Raw genomic sequence first — 23,858 nt, forward strand, 5'->3', positions numbered from 1 at the left:
TCTCCATGTGTGGAGACGGCTCCTGAAAGTCCCACTAACTCTCCCTCTGCTTTATCCAAATCCTATCAGACATCATACGCAACACTTTGCCGACTCTAGAAGCTCCTAAACTCACTCATGTGAATTAAATATTCTATTGAATTCTGAATTGCCATATTAAAAACTTGCACTGTGTATTTCGCTATCTAAAATTAGTATGATAAAATAATAAAACGGAAAAGAGTCTTATCAAGGAACCATTTTGGTAGATTAAATACTTGCTATGCCCAAGTTTACATACAATGATCGAGTGATTAAAGATAACTAAACACTGGTTCAACCCATGGGCTATTCAACTAATGCAAAATCACTACGAAGCACTTTGTTTAGTTTTATCTTGACACTACAGAGATCTGCATATTTTAAAAAGCAAAAAGTCATGTGATCAGCTTATCTCTTCATGTAAACTGCAAAGCATAATCCTCCAAACAGTAAAACAGTGATGCTGCAACTATGGCTGTCACAGAGTCACAGGGCTGCACAGACAAATCAACTCATACATCACAGTTTGGAAATAGGAAAAGGTTGAATTTTCATGTTTGGCATTTATTTATTAGTTTAACATGCATTTTAAATTTCTATGCTATATAATAATGTGTTCATTTTTAAGTTGGTAGTTGTGGGAAATCATGTAAAAAAAAATTTTAAAAAAACAAGATGAGAGGAATTATGAGCTTTTTAGGAATACAAAATTATTCTACCATTACTGACATCATATTTGGTGATTGTAATAATGTTATAATGTTAATAGTTTGGTTCTGTGTAACAAGATACATGATTAAGACATTATAAAATAGTAGAAAATTAATGTATTATAATTAATTTACATAATATATTATAACAGTGAAAGATACCCTGATTATTGTAGAATTGATTAAGTTTATCAAGCATTTTCTCCACATCCAATCTCTTGATTTTTTGTTTGTGCAGCTGCATAACTCCAAAATTAAATAATTGTAAGTGTTTAGGAACAGCCAAATAATCTAAAACTCTATAGGGGTCAGTAGTCCGCTGCTTCATTATTTATTTTATTAAGTATAAATTCTTAGCAACAGTAACAGTCAAAAGTTTGGACATACTTTCTCATTCAAGGGAATGCATAGGCTGTGTAACAATTAACAGCTCTTCATAGAGCCGACAGGACAAAGTCTGTTAATAAATGCATCTCCTCACAGCAGCTGCATACTACATCCAACCATTACAGCCAACCATACTGATTCTAACTGTGGTGTGGAAAGAAAGTGAGAAAATTAAGTATACTCAAATGTCAGTATTCATGCTAAAATTGCTTTTTTATTGAGTGTGGTATTGATGTACAGAATTATCCCACAATAGCAATAGAGGAGCAACTCACAGCAGGAAACATTTAAACAGATTGTGGACAGATGTGAGACAGCTCCAGTCAGAAGTCAGAAAACAGTTTTAAGTATTAAATGCTTTCTCTTTGAAAATAGCAATTGATTTCTAAAATTACCATTGGCACAAATTGTATTATTTCCCAAAGTTGTAAAGCCTTCTATCTACCTGAACAATGCTGAAGTATTATAATATATGGTGTATGGTATTATAATACGTTATATAGTGTATATTATATATATTATATAGTTATATAGGGTTTTTTTTTACTTTTTACTACTACTACTGAAAGCTCCAGGAGCACAAGAGGGCAGCATTGCAGTGAAATGCTTTTATTTCTACAGTTTATCTCCCACCGCTGTTATCACACGGACATATTTGACAGCTGGACCAGCGCAGAGCAGCAGCAGCTATGGCTAAGAGTGATGGATGCGACTACTTTAGAAGAACCAGCCTGTTTTGGATCGTCGCCGTGACACTGGGGATGAGTTATTTTGCTGTAAGTGCATTAAATGAGCTGTATGTGAAGTGGAAGTATGGCAGAATAAAGACAAAATACGTGTTTTTCGTTGTTTCTCGTGTTGTGTTGCGTTAAATATCCTCCGGCTCGTTTATTATTCTCATTAAAAAAAAAAAAAAACGTTACTGTCGTGAACTCTTGGGACATTTGTATCTATATATTTTTCTATATTGCCATTTGAATTGATGATATTGTGGTGATATTTTGTGAAAATGATTTTGTGTCGGCAAAGTAACTTTCGAGGTCATTGCTAAGTGCACCGTGTTATCTTATCGGGATCCCAGGACAGGTCAAACATACATCTGTGCAAAGTTCATTGAACAAGTCAACAGCTATCTGACAACTCCTGTACTTTAGTAGAAGCAGACAGTACGACAAACTCCATTCAAAATATGGTGCATTTATGTATAATTATGTTATTTGGCTTATGTACACACCTGGCATGAAATGAAGCTTTGTTTAAATGTTTAGTTATCAGTCTTTCATTTCGCGTCGGTCAGTCAATTAATTCCCTGTAGCATTAAACCTAACAGATTGTTAGCAGGTTTTCTTGTAGCTAATAAGTGTTGCCTGTGTGGTAAGACAATTGCAAATATGAAACAAATTGATTGCTAATAAGAAATTTCATAATCAGTTGCAGCTGGATAAACACAAGCTCAGCCTTTAGGTGCGTGTCTGTCATTCAAACCGTGAATGAACAGCAGTTGAGGGCAAAGGGCCCCTGCCAACAATGGCCCTTTGTGTTTCCATGCACCAGCCACAGTCCACATGGACACATACCTGACATGACACAGGTGGACAGAAGAGGACAACAGTAGTTTGACACAATGCAACATTATGTCATATGAGCTTCGCTGTTATTTATGGTCTGTTGCATGACTCTGTGTGTGTTTCATAATTCATAAATGTTTTCTTGTACTACAGTCTGTTAATTTTGCTTAGTAAATTGTCCTGTTTACTTATTTAAGGGCTGTAGACATGTTCTGAGGTAGTATTTACTTCATTTAAAATGCTTTCAACTTTAAGAACTTTTTCTGTTGAAGCAACATAGTTGAATTATTATCACTGTGAAATTTGTTTCAGAGTGACAGCTGTTGGAATAAATAACTGATCAAAATGTTGATGTTGGTAATTAGGGATGCACGATATTGGATTTTTTGCAGATATGCTGATATTTCCAACTCATTGTGGCCGATTGCCGATGCTGCTACCGATATATGCACATATTTTTTTCCAGTTGGCTGAGGAGACTACTATGTATGCAAGTGTAGATTGTATGTATGAGCAGAGTGTTATCCATGAGCTAGCCTCCCAGCTAATGTTAGCCCCGGCTCTCCATGTTGATCTAACCGGAGCACCAAACTCCGGTTTGTTATTCAGGTTAAAGTGGGAAGAAGCAGCTGGTCTGACGGGCAGCTGAGTGAAGTGGAGCCTGCAGAGGAAGCACCGGGTCCATCAGGGTGACACAGTCCATTGAGGAAAGCACAGTCAGGCGACGGAGGGGAAGGCGACATATCAGCTTCTCATAATCGGCAGAATTCTCCGATGCCGATATTTCATCTTAGAGCTTTTATCGGCCAATGCCAATAATATCGTGCATCCCTAATAGTTAACAATCTGACGCATTTTCAAAAAGTAAAGCATCTTGCATGTCTTGTCTGTACACACTCTGTGTTGCACAGCTATAGCATACAACCCCTTGTGTTCTCCTGTACAATAAGAAGTGTGAATGGTTGCTGCATACGTGGGCAGAGATAGAGATGCTATCAGGTTAACTGGTTATGGACTGAACCAGATGTCAGTTTGTATAAAGGTGGAGAAAAACTTCATCAGATTCTGACAGTAACAGAAAATATGGAGTCAGGTTTAAAGCCTGAAGAGATGTAGTGTGGCATGTCTCCCATGACCAGACCACCCACCCATATGACTCCAACCCACCAAAAAATCTGGCAAAACTGATTCACCTCCAGAACTGTGTCAAATGTAATTTCAGTGGCATATCTCACAAGGTTGCCCTTTGCACTACTTGCAGTCATGGTCCAAAATGTTGCATAGAAGCCATTCATCATGGAAACATAATGTCATACAGCTGATTACTGACTCAGTGCATTCACATCGCCTGAGAGCACACAGATGGTCAAATCAACCAACTGTGAACTTTCTAGTATTACAAAAAGAACATGAGTCATGTTGACCAAATTGATCAGAACATTGGGAACTACAGTGTCTGCTTTTAAAAAGAAGAAACTATCATTCATATTTTTTTCCACTGTATGCCATGAAGTGCTTGTCACAGTCATTACCAACACAAACAGTCTTTTCAAACACGTTTCATATCGCAGCAGTGAGATTAGAATTCTGAGTAATATGTTTTGGGGTGAACAAGTTATGAAAAGTTAATGTATGTTTAGAAAATGACAAACAAAAATCTCTCAAACTATACAGCATGTGTGTATGGTTTGAACTGCTCCATCTGTGTTTTGCAGTGCTGCGTGTTTGTGCCAGAAAAAATCCCATTCGCACTTCTTGGTCCATTTGGCACCTTCTCCAAATACCTTGTGGATAACCATGCTGGCATTCTGTACAAAGGGTAAGGTTTGTGTGCACCACATGTGGCCCCTGCTAACAAGAGAGATACACTTCTTGATAAATGTGTGTAAATGATACATACACCACACCGACAGTTTGACTCTTTTAAAAAAAGGAAAACATTTCAGAATTTGATCTAGAATACAAAAGTTATGTCGTTCTCACAGGCTCTACTAAATGTATTGATTAACCCTCATTACAATAAAAGGCAGTAACAGATTTTCCTCACAGTAGAAGTAGCATCAACAACAATCAAATGATGTGCAAAGTACCCCCACAGGGCTGAAATACACTATTTAATCAACTACTGCCTTAATGTTCTTCACTATTTACACATCGTTACCACCATTACCACAGGCAGAGCACTTTGTTAATTAGTCGTTTAAGTCACATGACTGCTGTGAGTATTAAGACTGAGATGGAAGGATAATGTTTTGGTGTTTGTTGGAAGTCATGATATACAGAACAGCCGTTAAGCCTGAGTGTCTATTAATAAGAAACTGGAAAGCATCGTTCAGTCTTTGGTGGTTTGATATTTGTGAAGTGGTTGATCTTTGTGTAGGTTGTCATGTGACTCCTGTTAATTCAGTGCTACTGCCGTAGTGGCAGCTCGGTGTGAGTCATCTTTGCATGAGGAAAAACAAAACATGTTGTGAAGGTTTCAGACAATACTTATTTCTGAATGTATTCATTAACAATGATGTGTTCATTATCATTGTTGAGTTTAACGGAAACTCTCTGTTACAGGTGGTTTGTTACCTGGGCTATCCATGTCTTTGAGGCTTTAATTGCATGGAGGGTGTGCAGGTAAGAATGTCAAGAACCTTATTGTCCACTAGATGGTGACGTTATCTCCTTTATTATAGACTTGTTTCCCACAACTCTATTATGAAATTGGGTCTTCTCAAAAGTTTCATCACCCCCAAAGCCTTTAAAACTCATGTCAAACACACTGCTCATACCAAATGTCATTGTCATCCTGTCCAATTGGATCTTGATGGAGAGTAAATATGAAACAAAACCTGCCAGATAGTATTTAGAAGGTAAATGTGTGCAGCAAAAACACATAATGTAAGCAGTGGTCTTCACATTTGACATGTTCATAAAATTCTAGGTGAATTCTAATCACTGTTAGACTTTGAACCCATTTAGACAGCTGCTGACTTTACTTTTGCTTGTTGTCTCCTCGCCATGTTCCCGCAGCAACAAAGGTATCGACAACATGGCCACTCGCTGCATGTGGTTTTTCCAGACCTTTCTGTTTGGCTTCGCTTCTCTCGGCCTGCTCCTCAAGTACGACCCCGAGCGGCCCAAACAGCACTGATGCCGGCAGGAGAAGAACACTGCATGAATCTCGGAAATCAATGGCCTCCTTGTGCCTGTTCTTCCTCCGCTGTCATCCCCTCTGATATGAAAACCTGCTGAGGGGCACGGAGTGGAGGAAGACACTTGAGCCTTTTCTTTTATTATGTTTCTTTTAACAAAAAAGTATTGCGGTGATCACCTAACTTTGATTTGACACGACAAGCTTTTCTTACTTTATTTTCTGTGTTTCTTATGATGAGCCAACATCTCAGTTTCATTCCATAGATTTTTCTATACACCTAGTTGAAGGAAGGCAGTTGTACCCTAGAAATAATATTTTAAAAGTTTGTATTGATAATATTAACTGAAGTTATTTAAGAATCTGCCCTGAGCTGAATATTTAGTGCAATACAGGGGAATCTTTTATGAAATGGTTTTCTTCTCTCATCATGTTTACATTCAGCCTGGATGGCAGCAGTAGTGATATTTTCTCAGCTGCTGTGCTGAACATAATGTCAGACAGGTTGGCTGCAGATGGTGCGCTGCCACCGGCCTCAGAAATTCTCCAGGATAAAAAGAGGAGAGCTGCTCTATACATGTTTTAAATTCACATTTGCCTTTCCTATACTGAAGTGCTTTGACTTCACTTTTTTAAACTACAGACTGGAAGATCTTAATGCTAACTGCAAAATAAAGATTTATAAACTGCATGAAATGTGTTTTGCTGCATAATTTTTATTCCTCTGAAAATGCTCAAAATGCTCTGACTTCATCCTGTATTTTAAATGCTAACCTCAGCATGCTAACATGCTCACAATGACAATGTTGACACACAGTCAGCAGGTATAATGTTTACCATGGTTACTATCTTAGTTTAGCATGTTGGCATGCTAACATTTGTCAAGTGCTACTAAACACAAAGTTCAGCTGAGAATGATGAGAATGTCATTAGTTTTGCATGTATTTGGTCATAAATAGATATTGGGCAATTTAAAATTTTGACCTGACAATTGTGCTGAATGAAAAATATAAGGATCACCAAAGTTTTTACAGTTCACCACCATGGGATATGAATGTCTGTACCAAATTCACAGCGATTCATCAAATAGTTGTTGAGACATTTCATTCAAAAACCACAAATGTCAACTGAAGTGGTGGCACAAGAGGAAAAGTGAGGGGAACATCAGAGTTATTGGAATTCATCCTCTGGGCACCATGAATATCTGCAGCAAGTTTCATAGTAATCCATAGTTGAGATATCTCAGTCTGGACAATGGACTGACCAACAGAACGACATTGCTATCCCTGGAGCCATGCTATTAGCTTGGCTAAAAACATGAAAATATATTCCATAATAGATTTTTTGACCACTTGGGAGCAGCAGAAACAAGCTATAAACACAACACTAACATATTAACATATTTTAAGTTGACATGGCAAACATGTTAGCTAATGTTAAACTTGAGGCTCAGAGTTATTTACACATCCAGCAGACAGAGAAAGACAGTGTTCATCTGAGTGTTTCAAGCAGCCTGACAAATTTTAAATCCAATATTCACTCTCCTTTTAGCTCTGATTTACTCTCTACCAAGTTCATAGAAAAAAAAAATGAGCTGAAAGACGTTCAAAAGCTCCATAGAGCTGAGAGAAACTGCAGAGTTCAGTGATAATTCTCTGTGGAGCAACTCATCTTGCATTACACATAATTAATAGTGTTAATATAAAAACATTGATTAGTGCAGCCTCGATCCAGGAAATGTTTGTATTTGTGTCACACAGGTAAATAGTGTGACGTGGCCCTAACAAGGCTGAAGCAGTGGCACAGGGTCACCATGTCCTCTGCTTATGAACTTAAGAGCATTAGCCCGTCTTAAACAGCCCAGTCTCTACTAGAGCTGTCTCCAGCCATCAATCAGGGATGGATAGGGTAGGAGTAAATTACTCTCCCTTCCTGCTTCACTTTTACTCTTAGGAAAATACACCAACCATGAAGAAGTTATTTAAGAAACACAGAGGAGGAGAGAAAAGTTTTTTTCCTCTACTTTCCTTCCACACACCACAAATCAGGACAGATCATGGAGTTTGTCCATTTTTATTTGGAGAACGATTGTACTTGGATTGACACTACCACCTTGAACAGTATAAATACAGAAATATATACAACAGTTTAAAAACAATATGGATTGAAAAATATATCCTTTATGTCTGTGTTTTAGGGAGCTACTTACTTCAGAGAGAGACCAGTGGAGGAGGAAGCCTGTGTCTACAGCGTATGATTCACACTCTGAGATTAATGGTAAACTATAAGAGCTACATTCATCCTCTCAGTGCAGTCTAACTACTTCACTGTAATTACAGGGTGGCGTGATTCAAGAACAATAGCAGCGTAAGTAGTAGAAGTAATATGAATAATATTTGCTCTATAATCTCAAGGCTTTTCTGTATACACTTAGGTTTGCTTAACAGCCATTCTCTTAATGAGTTTTATGTAACAGAGTTCATGTCATAGTTACAGGATGTGTTTGCAAGTCATCTCACATTTTATGAATATGTCACTTCGTCTTCTTTTTTTTTTTTTTTTTTTAACTTTCCTATCGTAAATATAGTTTGTGTTGATGGTGTTGGGATCACCGGTCCAGCCAGCATAGATAAGGATAGCGCTCACTCAGCGTCTTCCGCAGCTGAGCGCTCTGTGTCTTATCCCTGGTCTCCACCACACACTCCACCTGCCAACACACAGTTACAGTTAGCCCTCTGACATCACACACACACACATAGAATTAGGGCAGTGAGTGAGTTGCCAGTTAATTATGCAACACCTTTCACCTTTTGACACTGAATAAACAGTACGGTGCCAATTTGTTAGTGTAGACTGCAGGGGAAATAATGCAGAGCTGAGGCATAATGAGACAATTCTGCTTGTTCCCCATGTGATTTAACTGTTTCATTATTTTTTAACAGACACTTCGCTGAATAAAATTCAGGAATCAAGCTTTTTATCCCATTTGTTTAAAAGAAAAAGGAGATTTTTAAACCCCCATATAATGCAATTCATACTTTGGTAACACTTTCTAACAAGGCACCCTTTATAAAGGTACTGTCATGATATATGGCTTTATTAATGGTTAATAAATCATTTACTAATGCTTTATAATCAGGTTGTAAAAATTCCCATTGGCTGATCTGGCTATTGGCTATCTTTTCTATTTGATAATAATGCAGTTGTCAGGCCTGCAGCTGTAAGTGTTAATATATTGTTAATAAATGGATTTTGGCTCAGATTGTGTGCAGCACATTTGTAGAGGAAGTGATCAATTGCTCCAACCAGTCAAAGAGATTTTTCACAACCCAGCAACCCCAAATTACTCTCATTAATTTCTTACAATTGTTCCATAAATCATTAGTAAATTATTTATTAACTATTAGTAAAGCCATTCGTTACAATTTATACCTCCTTTATAGGGGTTGTTACAGGAGATAGTGGTACTAATATTTCTTGCAATGTAAGCTGAGCACAGATTCTTTCCAGATACAAAAAACAACAGTCATGGATCTTTATTTGACTATTCTTGGCCATCTAAATCCTGCCAAATCTCTGCAAACTCCAAAAGTAGACGAGCAGGTTGGCACGGAGGAGGAAAGACAGGAAGGTGAAGAGGAGAGATTTAGTCACCTACCTTGGCCTTGAACAGGTCTGACTTGTCACTGTGTCTCCGATGGCAGACATCCAACAACCTGTGGGAGGAAAAGAGAGAGAGAGCAAAGAATTAAGAGTCTTCTTTTATGCTGTAAAAACTAGACAGACTGAACTGTAGTATGCAGCAGCAGATCAAAACATCCTTGAGTGTTGACCCACCTGACGTCCTCTCTGGAAAGGACGTCCAGCAGCTTAGCCATGTCTCCTGGCCATTCTCCCAGCTGCACGGAGAACTTACTGACCCGCTCATCCAGCACCAGGGCTCGGTCCACACACTGCCTCACCAGCTCCAGCTCCATGTTAGCGCTGCTCACCACCACAGCAACCCTACAGCGGAGACAGTCACACAGAGAAGGAACCTTGTTTCATCTGCAGCCAAGCGGATTAGTGCTGCTGACATTGCTGTATTGCCAAAAACGTCAGCTTTTCTCAGGCATTAAGAAAAATGTCTCAGAGTTAAGACTATATTTAAAATGATACAAAGGGGTCTGACATCGTTTCAAACGACCAGGATTCACATACACAGGACACATTTTGAGTCATGAAATCACATTTTAAGTTAAATAAATTAAATTAAATGTATGCTGGTCTATATTTATATCAGTGAATATCACGTTGACCTAAGCAGATAACAGTGAAGTGAGAACTTTCTTTATCTGGAGAACCCAATTTCAAACCCGATCAACCCCCTACTGATTCCCTACAAGTTCCTGGGCCTCTATATTTTTATTATTGTCCAAATCTCATGTGCAAAGCCAAACCAGAAATCAATTGATTCTACTTACAAGTGTTGTGTGTGTCTCCACATGATCTTATTCCTATGTGCCATAGACCTTCGGTGTTGTCCAAAGACTAACAGCGATCATGTTTTCATTCTCCAGAGAGTAGTTCTGTGTAAAGCAGATGCCACTGCACATGAGCAGGAACATGGTTCCATCTACAGAGCTTTGCTAGCTTGTCGTGTTACATATCACAACTTCTCAACTTTGCACTAAAAGTACATCTGCCATACACAGAACTACTCTCCAGAGACTGAAATGTGATCGCTGTTATCAATCTTTGGAGCCATTTCTAAACAAATTAATGTGCCCAAATTCTTCGTAATGAAGGAACATGTCACCCAGTGCAACAATGTGGTTCACTGACATGTTTTTAATAGTTTCTGGACAACAACGGAGGTCTACAGCACAGAGGAATACGATATATCAGGCTATGGATACACACACAATACTTGTAAGTAGGATCAGTATATTGTTAGTTTGGCGGAAATCACCAGCCTTATGCAGCTGATTCTGACCTTTGACCTCTGTGTAAGAACATTACCCTATGAGGTTCACAGAGGTACACACAATATTAAAGAGTCGGACCCACTTTTTGCCTCTCAGTTCTGGTAGTTGTCCGGCCAGGATGGCAGCCAGTCCCATGGCTCCCTCTGTGTCCACAGTGGAGCGCTCAAACTCCTGAAAGCGCAACATCGCCACCAGAGCATCCTCCTCACTGTGAGCGAGTAAAGAAAAGACGTCAGGACAGCCATGTCATATCAATTACAGAATAGTTGAATAGTTCATTATATTTCAAAATTACGTTTGAATAAAAATAATAATAAACCTCCCCAAAAATTATTGAAATAAAGTACCTAAAATTCAGCAGTCAATATTTTAAAAGGCAAAATGTAAAGATTGCTCATAACAGAATTTTTACACATTTTTACAGTGTATATCTAATTTTAGAGTAAAGCTTTCAAATGAGGCTTTAAAGTGTGAATGTGCTGTAATGTGGAGATGCAGTACCTGACAGAGATGACTTTGTCTACTAGTTTCTTTGCCAGCTGGAAGGTGTTAACGCCAAGCGAGCGCTCCATAAGATCTGACAACAGACAGAAGATCAACATATGTTGTGTTACTGCGGCAGAGAGAGAGTGAAGAGCCTCTTGAGCTTCTAGCAAGAAAATGTGCAGATAATGATGAGGTTTATTCAACCTTCACATCACATTACAGTTATGTACTAAATGTCTGAACTAACACTGATCACTTCAGTGGTCAGTTGTATTTCATCTGTCCAGGCTTTTAAACATCCTTCCAGACATGAGCTGAGTTTACCTCCGTAGAGTTTCTTATTGGGGTTGCTGTGCATGCCTTTGATTGGACCATCTGTTTTCAGAGATTGTAGCAGCAGTGGGAAACCTTCTGGTTCAATTCCCTGTCGAAGAAAGCCCATGCAGTTAATTAATTAATTCACAAACCATTTTTAAACTTAAAATCTTCTACAGTCCTTCCTCATTTACATTTACTCTTTAATAATAAAAGTGGTGAATTTCTCTTGAATGGGTGCAGATATTTTGTACAGTCAATGTATACACATGTAGCATGCAGCAACCCGTCCACTGTAAATAGATGTGGTACATCTTGAGTGCTAACATCAATAGATGTGAAACATTGAGATGATTACTATAAACAAGCAAGACCATATGGAAAGATTTTTAGCCTCTCGCAGTAAAATGTAGCAAGAAACGCCCTTGCTTGACAAAGGGATTTGTCTTTGTAAAGCAACAGCGTTTATGATCTAATGATGGAAAATTGAAGGCAATTCTTGTTGCTCCAGTGTAAACAGAGCAAAAGCTGTCAGGGTTTCAGCTGTAGGCGGATAATGGAACAAGAGGAAACAGGGGAAACACTTCAAATACATTGATCTTGTTAAGGAAATCTAAGCAGATTGAAAAACACACTTGGATCAACACCAGTGAGATGTAGGAGGCAAATAGCAGCCTCATATTTGCAACGAGAAGCAAGGGTTTATGGGAAATGTGACCTCATTTTGAGAATCACTAGCACAAACAATACCACTAGTGTGAGATTCCTCTCTCTTCTGCTTCCCTTAATTACTAAAATCTACCCTCTGAGCATCTACTTACGATGACAAGAATTTCTGCATTGAGGTGTTTGATGGCTGCAGCTGTGCCAGCCAGTAGACCGTACTGTCCAGCTGCAGGAACCACCACTGCATCCAGTTTGGACACTTGCTCATAGATCTCCATGCCCACAGTGCCCAGTCCTGCCAGGTATGCTGCACTTTCATCTCTGGACGCCAGAAAAGAGAGAAAGAAAGGGGGAAGAGATGAGCTGACATGCTGCAGAGTGTCCTGATGATCAGCACACCTCGTGGGTGTCATAAAGTTTCTTTTGTGATAAACGCTCTCATCACAGTCTGTCCAGTTTGTCTGCATTGTGCACACACAGAGCAGACTTTAATTCAATAGATGACAGAAGTAATACGTCCTTCTTTCTTATCTCACAATGGGAGATTGTGGTAGAAATATGATTTCTATTCATGAATATCTTCCATTACAGCATCCGAAAGTAACCACAGTGTTATACAACCCTTGAAGTTTAGTTTGTTCAGTTTTTAGTTCAGTTTTCTGACTATGAATCTTCTTGACGTGTTTTTGTTACACTATGGCCCCATTCACACCTGGTATTAACATGTGATCCATATCTGTTATCAATAAGTACTCTTGTTAAATTGATTCTACCCATATTGCGATCGGGTCTCAATGTGCAAATTTGCTAGACAGGGCTGGCAGACTTGCCAACAAACATGGTGCATCATAGATGGAAGCAATGTGGTATATGGGCATCATTCATTTTTTGTGAGGGAGGATTTATTGCTACTGCTACTACTTGTAGCTTTTGCCAGGCTTGCTTAAGCTAGCAGGTAGAGGTGGAGTTAGATGTCCTGTCAGCGGGCTGGGAGGATTTTCTCCTCATGAATGAGGTCACGCTGTACAGATTGCATTTACATCTGGCTGGGATCCAAACACAATGTGAGCATAATCACCTCAAGATGTGGTCTGGCCAATCCGATCGCAATTCTGTGTGCATTTACACCTGATATTAATATGTGTTTTTCCTCATCCACATAGGTGTAAATCTACTGTATGTTGTAATGTTTACTATTATCCTGTAATTACCACTTGTGGCCACAGTGGTCACTGTTCAGCGGCATGTAAAACATGAAAAATGCATAAAGTGTTTAAACTTGAAGTGTGATGAAAACAGACATTTTTCATGGCAGAAATTTCAACATGTCATAAAAGGTCTAAAAATGTATTGTACAGTAGAGTTGTTTGTATTACTGGAGTATTCACCCTTTAAAGGACCAGTGTATAGGATTTAGTGGCATCTAGTGGTGAGGTTGCAGATCGCAACCAGTTGAATACCCTTCCCCCCGCCCCTCCCCCCCAAGTATGTAGGAGAATCTACGGTGGCCAGTCGCAAAAAACGGGAAAGGCCCTCTCTAGAGTCAGTGTTTGGTTTGTACATTCTGGGCTACTGTAGAAACATCGCGGTGCAACATGACGGCCTCCGTGGAGGAGGACCCGCTCCCTATGTAGGGCTCATTCTAAGGTAACGAAACACAACAATTCTTATTTTCATGGGATTATACATTAATTAAAACATCATTATAAAGATTGTATTGCATTGTTGTGCAAGAAACCACTCTACATTGTGACATTAAAATTACAACAACAGCCCTAGGATCCTGGTAATGTGCATACTGGAGTGACTGAGAACACAGCCATAGTTAACATTATCCATCGTTACATCTGTACTTTTCCTGCTCTGACAAAAAAGGATGATTTGATCAAATGATTGAGCATTTGCTTATATGATGCAAGTGAAAAAGAGATGATCTCAGTTGTAGTTCTTTAAACATCAAATAACATTAAACATAACACCACTATATATAGATTTGCTCCAGGGTGAGATTCTTCTTCACTTGTTCAGCTGATTATTCTGATGGTTTACATTCATGCAATAGCCCATAATTCACCAATATCATTAGTGCAGTGGCCATTAGACATGGTACTGAACTCTGTTACGTCAAATGTCAGAGTGAGTGTTAGTGAGACTGACTCTTCCAGGTAGAGGTATCCGTTCTCTTTGGCCAGATGGCGGGCATGGTTCTGGGAGTCGTGGCCGGTGCTGCCATAGGAGATGACCATGGCGCCATAGTCTCTGTAGATCCTTAGGCGAGGTGAGGAGCAGCAGGACGGCATGATGACAAACACCGGGATCTTAAGCTCCACCGCATGGTGGGCTACGGCCATGGAGAAGTTACAGTCACTGGCCACGATCACACCCTTCCTCTGCTGCTCCTGGAGGGACATGAAGTTTGAGCAAAGATGTAAAAACACTTGCATATATCTTATATACCACAAATAAAATGAACTCTTTTCTCTTCATCATTCAGGTTGACTATTGGCTTTAAATAAGCAACATAAAATAGACAATGGCCTCATCATCAAATTAATTAGGAAATTAGCATTACAGTAGTATAGAATTATTGCAACCAAATGAGATTCTCCATATCATCTTTCTTGAGCTAATATTTTCAGTGGTGTTGTTTCTCAAAATGTTGCCCACAATTCCCATAATCCCTGCTGCTTCCTGTGCTGATCCTTGCTTCTTCAGTTTTGTGGCTTTACTGAAGGGGATAAAGAGGTTGGAAGTGATTTTTCCACCTGTGTGCTTAAAGCTGAGAAATGTTTAAAAAACAAAAATTTGCTGGTCGTCAATTCACAGTCTTGACAATGATAAAAACTCTGACTCAGTATACACATGGAAAAGGGCACATTTTTAAGCCACTGATCATTAACGCTGCAGTCAGGCTATTTTTGTCCCCATAGGTCAATAATGGTCATTTAACGTGTGTCTGCACGAACACACAGATTAGTAGATCACACTGACGAGGCACCTTCTAGAGTCACTTGACCTGATAGACAGGAAGGGATCATCCTCTCTCTCTCTCTCTCTCTCTCTCTCTCTCTCTCTCTCTCTCTCTCTCTCTCTCTCTCTCTCTCTCTCTCTTTCTCTCTTTCTCTCAGTTTGACCTGTGTGAGGGAGGTGAGCAGGTACAGCACTCCTCTCTCTTTCACGGAGCCTGTGTAGTGCAGTTGCTCCTTCTTCAGGTAGATCTCCATGCCGTACTGTTTGGACAGTCTGGAGTACTGAAAAACATGAAGAAGACAATTTTTTGGACAGCTCTATTTATAATCTCACAAGGAATTTGTACTGTACAGAAGGTCAAAAACTCTACCCTGGTAATTTAGGAAGTTGTTTTTCTTTTTACTAACCTGTGTTTAATCTAGAAATGAAAAGTAAATTCATGCCTCTCAGAATATATATCTCATGTCTAAATTGATTTGATAAGGTTTAACTTAAGCAAATGTTCAAACTAACAATTCCATTGATATTGACTGGAAATGTACATAAGTACGATATCATTTTAACATGCATGTAGTATGTTCAAAATAACAGCTAAAGTCAAAGAAACTTCGTTTAAAAAAAGGGAAATTATGATACAAATTACATGTAAAATATGATATACTACACACTGAATTAAAACACATTATGCTAATACTAAGATATATGCCTCATCAAAATGATGTACAGTCTATAACAAATTGCTTAATTTTTAGATTGATTTCCTGAGGGTTCCCCTGTCAAAATCCCAAAACAGCTCCTATCATGTCCATGTAGTGATAGAGATGATGTTTGCTCTCCTGAGAGGTCAGAGGTCACCCATCTTCATATTATTTTAGTGTACCGTGCAGGGCGTCTTCTGTATCCCTGACTGGATCCTGAAGGCCGCAGCGCTGATGTCCTCAAAGCGGAGGTACTGAACAGGAGGTCTGGAGACAACCCTGAACTCGCTGAGTCGTCTGGTCTTGGGTGGGTCCATGAGCCTGATCTCGGGGCCCCCCACCACTCTGATGTCATGGACCTTCACATCTCCATTGAGGAGTTCTTCCTCACCAAAGTCCTTCAACCTCTCTGGTTCAATGAGGGTGGGTCTGCGGGTTACGGTGCCATTACTGATGAGACCTCCTTTGTAAGAGCCGCCGGGCTGACCGGGGCCCAGACGCAACTCCTCTCTGTGCAAGAGAAGGGTTGAATATTCATGTGAGATATACTGTATTTGAGAATACTGTCAGATAGTTCACAGATAATTCATTACAGAATCATAACGTTTTGACATACTTAGGTAGTAGAGCAGTGTGCTAAGTGTGTACAATCATTTTCCATTCTGTTTTGCTTTCCAGACTTTCATTCATTTTAGTACGGTATTAAAATAAACATGCAGTAGGTTTTATTTTTCTAAAACCTACCGCAAACCTACTGTAATTGTTGCATGCTAATGCATCAGTATGAAAATCATTGACTGGTTTGAAAAGTGTGTTGTGTGTTGAATATTTGTGGTCAGGAAGCTCCAAAGTCTGGGTTTTAAAGTTCATCTTACAAAGCCAGAAGATAGACAATAAGCAAACATGGATGCTGAGTAAAAGTAGATGTAAATTTGATAGCTTCTTGATTTTAAATGGTTGTTTTCCACAGCCAACTCATGATGTTGGAACTTCCCAAAAGACTTGTCAGATCAATTCAAGCATTTACCTGGATGTTTTCCACTGAACCATCAGGCAACAATAATGTTTTTTGACCAAAAAATTAAGCGTCATCCTTTTCACTTTGATGGATTACTAGCATCTGTGCATTGATATTCATGAAATCCATAATACTGGAGTATATTTTGAAAATGTTTGGCAGTGATGTATATATAATTTGTTGTTTAGAAAAGCATACAAGGGCCCTCAGTACAATGAGCTGACAAAGACTTACTTCCCAAAATATTAGACTGTAGAAAAATGACTGATTTCTCTTGCACAGATTTATGACATTTAAATCTAAACCAATAACAAAAACATTTCCATAAGCAGGTCCCTTGGAACAAATTCTGATGAAGTGGGTTGTTTTAGAACTGATTTAGAGATAAAACTTTATAAAACTAAGTGTGAAAGTGTACTATATGCATCATAGGAACAGAAGAATCTAAACACAAGTCGACCCAAGGCAAGGCAGAGAGAAGGAGGGAGGAAAATCCAACAAGACTGATGACAATCAGGATGTGTCACCACTATATAGTGTTAGAGACTATGATCTGTTAACCTGCAAGCCCAACTCACACACACACCAGGCTTTAAATCACGTCACTATTTACTCACCAAATTCTAATTATACACTAGAACTGCATTTCAGACATCACTTCAGAACTTCAGTCTCTTTGACATTTGAGGCTGGATGTAAAAAACTTTCTAAAGTGACAATTTTACAGTTTCAACTTCGTGAACTGCTTGAATTGAAATTGAACTGACCTCAACCCTGACATGAAAGTATGTGAATGAAACCCACCCACCCACCCACACACACACACACACACATACACAAACACGATCCTTCAGTCTAAGATGAATTGATTCACCTTTCATGTCAACCCAGCGTTGAATCACTGTGACAGATTACATCTATAAGTCAACTTATGATTCATCGGGTCGTTCAGCTCCTCTTTTCAGGAGACACACAAACGATTAAAGTGGCAATTTAGGGCCAAAGACAGGAGTATTTGATTTATAACAGCTCAGTAAAAGTCTATTGAATATAATCTAACAGTACCATTCATTTAAATAATTCAATTTCTTTCCAAATATTGAGTCTACTTTCATTTCTCAAATGACATTGCACAAAACTGGATTAAACATCAGACTTGTTTGTGGATGCTTCTGTAAGCACGTAGTTAACCAGGAAGCCCCTTAAACAGTAAAAACATAATAATAGGATTACACCCTCTGGAGATTAACCCTGTCACTTATCCACTAAAGCAGACCACAAATGGTTAACAACTAAGTTTGAAACTTTGAATGAGGTTGTGCAGAGGAGCCATGCCAGTTGCATACAGATCTAGGCAAAAAGCCAGGTGTTTGTTGCTTCAGTCACTCAGGCAGGTGGTCAGATAAAGCTGATCGACTAAGTTTTTAACTCAAGAAGAGTAAAATAAAAGAGAATGCAGTGAAGAAAGTGCTTTGCTGAGCCTCAATAACATCTCCTCTGTCTTCAAGAGGCCACCAGGTGGAGCAGCTTTCCCAAACAAATAGTCTGAGTTTCATCCAGTGCTGCCAGCACTCTGCAGAGAACATCCCTGTCTATTTATATCACAATGATCTGCCATAAACAATACTATGACCTTTCACCTGGTCCCCTGGGTCCATTACTGCCCTCTGCCCTACTTGTCAGTCCATTATTCAGGCACACAGTTTGCTCTTTAACATGGCTGTGAATGGTAAAGTCCAAGGCTGCACCTGTGATTAGAGTGCATTGGTTCAAAAGCAGAGTTCAAAAACAACATCAAAGGGGGAAAAAGAGCAACACAGCAGCCGGAATCAAACCTCAAAAAGAGGAGATGAAGAGCTGAGATGGTAAAAATAGGTTCTTTTCATTTTAGATGGTACAAAAAATGAAAAGTGAGGATGAAGCAAAAAGTGAAGGAGACATTTCAGCTCACCAGGCTTTCATCATTGTACTATCTCAGCTTCTCAGGCTTTTTTAAAGGCTAACTGTCTGATGTACTACTTCCTTTCCCCACTGAAACAACGTGCATGTGGGAAGAAATGTCTCCCAGCACTGTATGACCCTGATTGTTCATCATCATAAGCACAATTCTGTATCTTTACATCTTTCTGACCTGGGTCAGACAGCATTTTTCTTTCTTTGTCTGGATTGTTTTAGCCTACTTAGGTAACATATGTGTGAGACATTGTGTCTCACAGAAAGTTTTTAAAGGATAATTTTCTGTGATTTTCTGATTGAAGATTCACGTCTGTCCAAAATTATTCTGATGTATTGAACCTCACTAGTCATGGTGTTCCACATAGGCTGCAACAACACACAGGCAGTATTGCAACCTCAGTTTGACCTTAGATGTGATGTCATTTATATATTGAACAGTATTGGCACAGTATTGCACTAGATTCTTAGATTCAATTTAACTTTCTGACCCTGTGCCACTCTCTGAATTCTCTTTGTCTTTCTTAGAATATGTAAGAATTACCTGCTGACAAAGAGGAGAATAATGTAGAGGACCAAGCGAAGGAGTAAGTCTACCAGGGCACAGAAGGAAGGGAGTAGCACTCCTCTACAAGGAGCAGGAGCTGAGGAAGAGGAGGTAGAAGGTGGGCAGATGGAAGAGGAGGAGGCAGTTGCTGTTGGGGGCTCAGATGGAGTAGGAGAAGGTTTGGGGAGAACCGTCTGAGGAGGAAGATGATTGTCGGAAGGGAGGTTGGAGATCTTAGATTTGGGGACTGCAGTCGTCAAACATGGATTTGAAAGACAAACAGGTGGTTTTGTTGATTCCCTTTCAAGATTTAGGTGAGGGGAAAGTGGCTGAGGGGGAGATTGGACATCTAAGGATGTGTTTGTTAGATGAGGCTGCAAACAAAGAGGAGGAGAAAGAGGAAGAGGCACTAAAGCTGTAGAAGTAGCAGCTGCCTCCGAACTCAAACTAGAAGGAACAGCGGGAGTCTGTGACTTGTCCTGGTTTTGGGATGGAGATTGATTCTTGTCCAGGGCAGGGTCTAAATCTGGCACTACTGGACTGGTCTGGGTAGGGGAGAGGTCCGAAGGGTCTGAGTGGCTACATGTTGTAATTTCCCACCTCTCCCAGAAGGGGTCATTCTCCTCGCAGTCTTTGATTGCAGGCCTTGGTGAATATAATCGCTCAAGACGCTCACTCAAGTAGCTCGAGTAGAATAACTGGGCAGCAAAGTTCATCCTGGTCGAAGCACTGTCCTCTTAAAGTCCAAAGAGTCTTGTATCTGTAGCTGAATCCCTCCTCCGGCTGCTGTGGTGTGTCCGAGGGATAAGAGGACACTGACTGGTGCTGCTCCCACGGTGTAACATCCCCTGCCCCAGCTCCCTCCCTCTTTCACTGCGCAGGGGCTATTTAAGAAGGGATTACCCAGGGACACATGCATGTTGGCTCTGCAGCGTCTCTCCATTGGCCTGGCCCCTCCCAGGGCTCTATTCCTAGTCCCAGACCAGGATTACTTCCCTTTCTGTGACGTAGTGCTAATCAGACAGTCTAAGGAGATAGATGCAGACTTAGGGTTTATCTAGGGAGCAGTGATCTGGAGGCTCAACCAAACAGAGGAGACAACTGTGAGTGGAGGATCAGAAATGAAAGGGCTGCGCCCAGAAAATTGCCAGATCTGAAAAAAAAATATATATATACACTCATATCTCCATTTTACATATCAAGATGCTGGGCAGTTCACCTTAAGCCTCTCTGAGATACATTGAGGGCATCAGCAGACAATCTTCTATTCAGTGCATTACTGTCACATGTCAGCTGTAAGAAACTGAAGCAGGATGTTGCTGAAGAGCAGCACAACTGCCCTGGATAAGTTTTAACAACACAACCGAAGAGTACATGTAGTATAACTGCAGCGAGAGACAGGCTGCCAGCCAGACAGATAACAGAGACTTTAGGGAAAGTGGAGAAGAGGTAAATTGGCTGCTGCCAGCACTCAGCAGGTAGTCCAGATCCAATCCAGCCCTGATCTAATGTCCAACACGTCCCTCAAATCCAAACTTGGGAACAACAGTGATGTGTTCCTGGCCCCTTCTAAATAATGAGTATGCCCCAACTCAGATCACTAGAGGAATGTGTATAATCAGAGATAATCCCTTTAGCAGACGTGGCTCAAACAGTATTTGCAGGTAAATCTGAGTGTAGTCAATGGAGTGTGAGATGGGTGGTGTTTACTGCCTTAGCATAGCGCAGATGGTTTCATGTAAGTTGTCAGTCACAGAGAAGGAAGTTAATGTTCAAAAGTTTTCCAGTGACTGTCTAAAATTTCCAGTAATAGTTGTATTATACTGATATGCACTGACACATCAGGGTACTCCACTCTCCTTTTTCCCAGCATCAATGTGCATCAATGCTTCAGAAAAACTGAAATTTTACCACATTTGCTCCCAAGATTGACACATCCCAGCAACACAGGCGAGGTGTAAATTGATGTTTCAGATGATGATGTGCTATGTGGTGCACCTAGTGCGTGTTGCACTTAAAGGGGAAGTCAATCGATTTTGCACATCAAAGTCTGTTTGCAGGTCTTTGGGTGTACTGCTGCATATGTGAACAAAGCTGTATTAAGTCTTTTGAGGCTCCAGAGGGAGCTGCATGAAGTCTGATAAATTGCCTTGGGTGATGTCATTTTTTGATTGGGGCTGAAGACTACAAATCTGGGAGTGTGGAGTTACTAGACCTCTGTAGTCCACTCCTCATCTTTGCTTAAGGCTAGCAGTGCAACACCCGAATCTCTACAGCTGAGGGAATTGAGTCAAGTTGCATTGAGGGTGATGTAAGTGTCAGATTTTGACAAGGAGGAAGAATGCATGGAATTAAAAAAAAGATGATGTCTCTGGTGCTGCTGCACGACTTTAATCCTATTTTAAAAATTGTCCGTTGAGAGTCTGACAGTGTGATAGGAGTGCGATGCTAAATCACCTCAGCTAACCAGAGGGGCACGTAGGCTGACCAGAAGACCATTTAGGCTTCCAGAGGGGGCACATGGGGACACTCAATTGCTTCAACTGCTACTCTTGCGTGACATAGGAACAAAATGATGCATTTAAGTGTCCCATTAGAGCACACAAAAAATCTAGCTTGAATAAAAGTTTAAAAGAGACACTTTGGTAGCAAAAAGAGCTAAAAGATGAGTCTTTAAGCAGCAGATGATCACTTTGTCTGCAAGATTTCAAATGTAACTTGCTTTGTTTAGATGTGTGAGTGATGTGTGCCAGGCAGCTGAAGTCTGTAATGGAGCGTTTCACCGACTGACGAGGATTACAAATTTCAGGAAAATACAGACCATGGAAACAAAAGGTAATACCAATTTGAAGTGCTAATAAATTTATCTTAATTTTCTTGGATACAAACTAAACATACAGTATCATGAATTGAGGACAAGCTGTGACACAGTTGCTGTATCAACAAGCAGGACAGAGAGGACCCTGCTGAGTTTCTGTAAGCACAGTATATCTACAATAGGATTAGGACACAGTCAAAGGAAATCAAAGGTCAACTAATGGCTTGTCTTAAAAGCGGAGGGTAGAGATTTGTTCCTTTTGATGTAGTCACACACACCCACACCTCACCCAAATCAGGTTTAGCTCCTTAAACAGTGGCAGGAAGGCAGAGTATGCCAGGGGCCAGACGCACACAGAGAGCTGAGCTAAGTTCTTGGCAATAACAAGGTTTAGTGAGGTCCATGTTCAGGTGGAGATAGCTGGTAGACTGGATGAAATAATGAAAGGTTACAGTGCATATTGTTCATGTCAACAGAGAAAGATTCATTTTCCCTATCATATAGCTTAATGGCTGCAGTGTGTGCAAAGGAGGCCATGAACACACTTGTGTTTCTACTCTCCTTATAGGGACCACACAATATCATTTAACAAACCCTAAAATAAGTTTTACCAACACTTACTATGACCCCTACCGAATCCTTATTCCTTATTACTTCAAAACACAAGTCCTAACCCTGAACTGTCACAGTGTTTGGAGAGGTGTCACTTTTTGTGACATTTGGTCATCAGATGACTGGCAGGCATTACATCAAACAAAACAAACAGACATATAGACAGCAGAAAGAAGAGAGTTGTACATAAATAGACGGTGTGAAGGTGACCCCGCCTCCAGCACTGTCACACCACAGATCAGCGTGACGCCAGATGACCGGGTGCCATGATCCTCTCACTCTGTGTCCATGTAGACGTCCATGTGTCTGCTGGCCGAACTCGAACCAACATTCACTACCTGAATGACAGGTCACAGGCTGAACTTTGACATACATTCACATCTAATATTATTCTGTTTCATGGAAGTCTCAGGAGATTTCCTAGAGTGATTGTCATGATACTGATATTTGTTTGATAGAATTTTTAAAACAAAAAACAACTTAAAATAGAGCACAAATATTCTCCATATGCCAGTCATTAGAATTTTTGGGACCTAAAAATGTTCACATAGAGCATGAAATAAAATATGCTATTTTGTCTTGATAAAAATAATTTGTAAACTGTAATTAAAAAGGGCTTCTAATGACCTCTACTGTAATTTCTATCATTTTATGGCATAAATTGGAAGACAAATTGACATTGTTGGGATGTAAATTGCATGAATTATATAATATTGATACCCCCATTTAACATAAAAGGGAACCTCCTGTAATTTTACATATCATAGTTTGTTTACAGGTCTTGAGGAGTATTACTGCACATGTGGAAAAAGTTGTATAAAGCCTTTTGTGGCTCCAGAGGGAGCAGAGTGAAGTCTGATAAATTGTTACTTGAGTCAGCTTCAGCTGAGGCTAAAAATGAAAAAAAAATGTGTGGGGGTTTAGAGTTAGAAAGAAGTGAGGTTACCAGAACTCTGTAGCCTGCTCCTCATCTCTGCTGG

At 39.9% G+C, this 23,858-nt stretch overlaps 2 protein-coding genes across 3 annotated transcripts; one reads left to right on the forward strand and one right to left on the reverse strand.

The window, feature by feature from the left end:
- The first annotated feature begins 1,735 nt into the window (after positions 1-1,735).
- tmem254 (transmembrane protein 254) lies at positions 1,736-6,519 on the forward strand. The gene is made up of 4 exons (XM_044373872.1): positions 1,736-1,894; positions 4,402-4,505; positions 5,252-5,311; positions 5,708-6,519. Exons 1-4 carry the CDS (start codon positions 1,808-1,810, stop codon positions 5,826-5,828), a joined length of 372 nt encoding a protein of 123 aa, XP_044229807.1. The 5' UTR covers positions 1,736-1,807; the 3' UTR covers positions 5,829-6,519.
- Positions 6,520-7,885: 1,366 nt separating this feature from the next.
- LOC122997474 (L-threo-3-hydroxyaspartate ammonia-lyase) lies at positions 7,886-20,324 on the reverse strand. Of its 2 annotated transcripts, none has more exons than XM_044373631.1 (11): positions 19,446-20,324; positions 16,113-16,440; positions 15,397-15,513; positions 14,420-14,661; positions 12,418-12,583; positions 11,606-11,705; positions 11,297-11,372; positions 10,878-11,003; positions 9,666-9,833; positions 9,487-9,544; positions 7,886-8,535 (listed from the first exon to the last, which is right to left on the reverse strand). In XM_044373631.1, the coding sequence occupies exons 1-11, from the start codon at positions 20,162-20,164 to the stop codon at positions 8,437-8,439; spliced, it is 2,199 nt and encodes a 732-aa protein (XP_044229566.1). In that variant the 5' UTR covers positions 20,165-20,324; the 3' UTR covers positions 7,886-8,436. The 2 variants fall into 2 exon arrangements, with proteins under 2 accessions (XP_044229566.1, XP_044229567.1); XM_044373632.1 differs by having other exon boundaries at positions 20,049-20,323.
- Between the last annotated feature and the right edge of the window lie 3,534 nt (positions 20,325-23,858).

The sequence above is a fragment of the Thunnus albacares genome, chromosome 14 (genome assembly GCF_914725855.1).
Source record: "Thunnus albacares chromosome 14, fThuAlb1.1, whole genome shotgun sequence".
NCBI lineage: Eukaryota > Metazoa > Chordata > Actinopteri > Scombriformes > Scombridae > Thunnus > Thunnus albacares.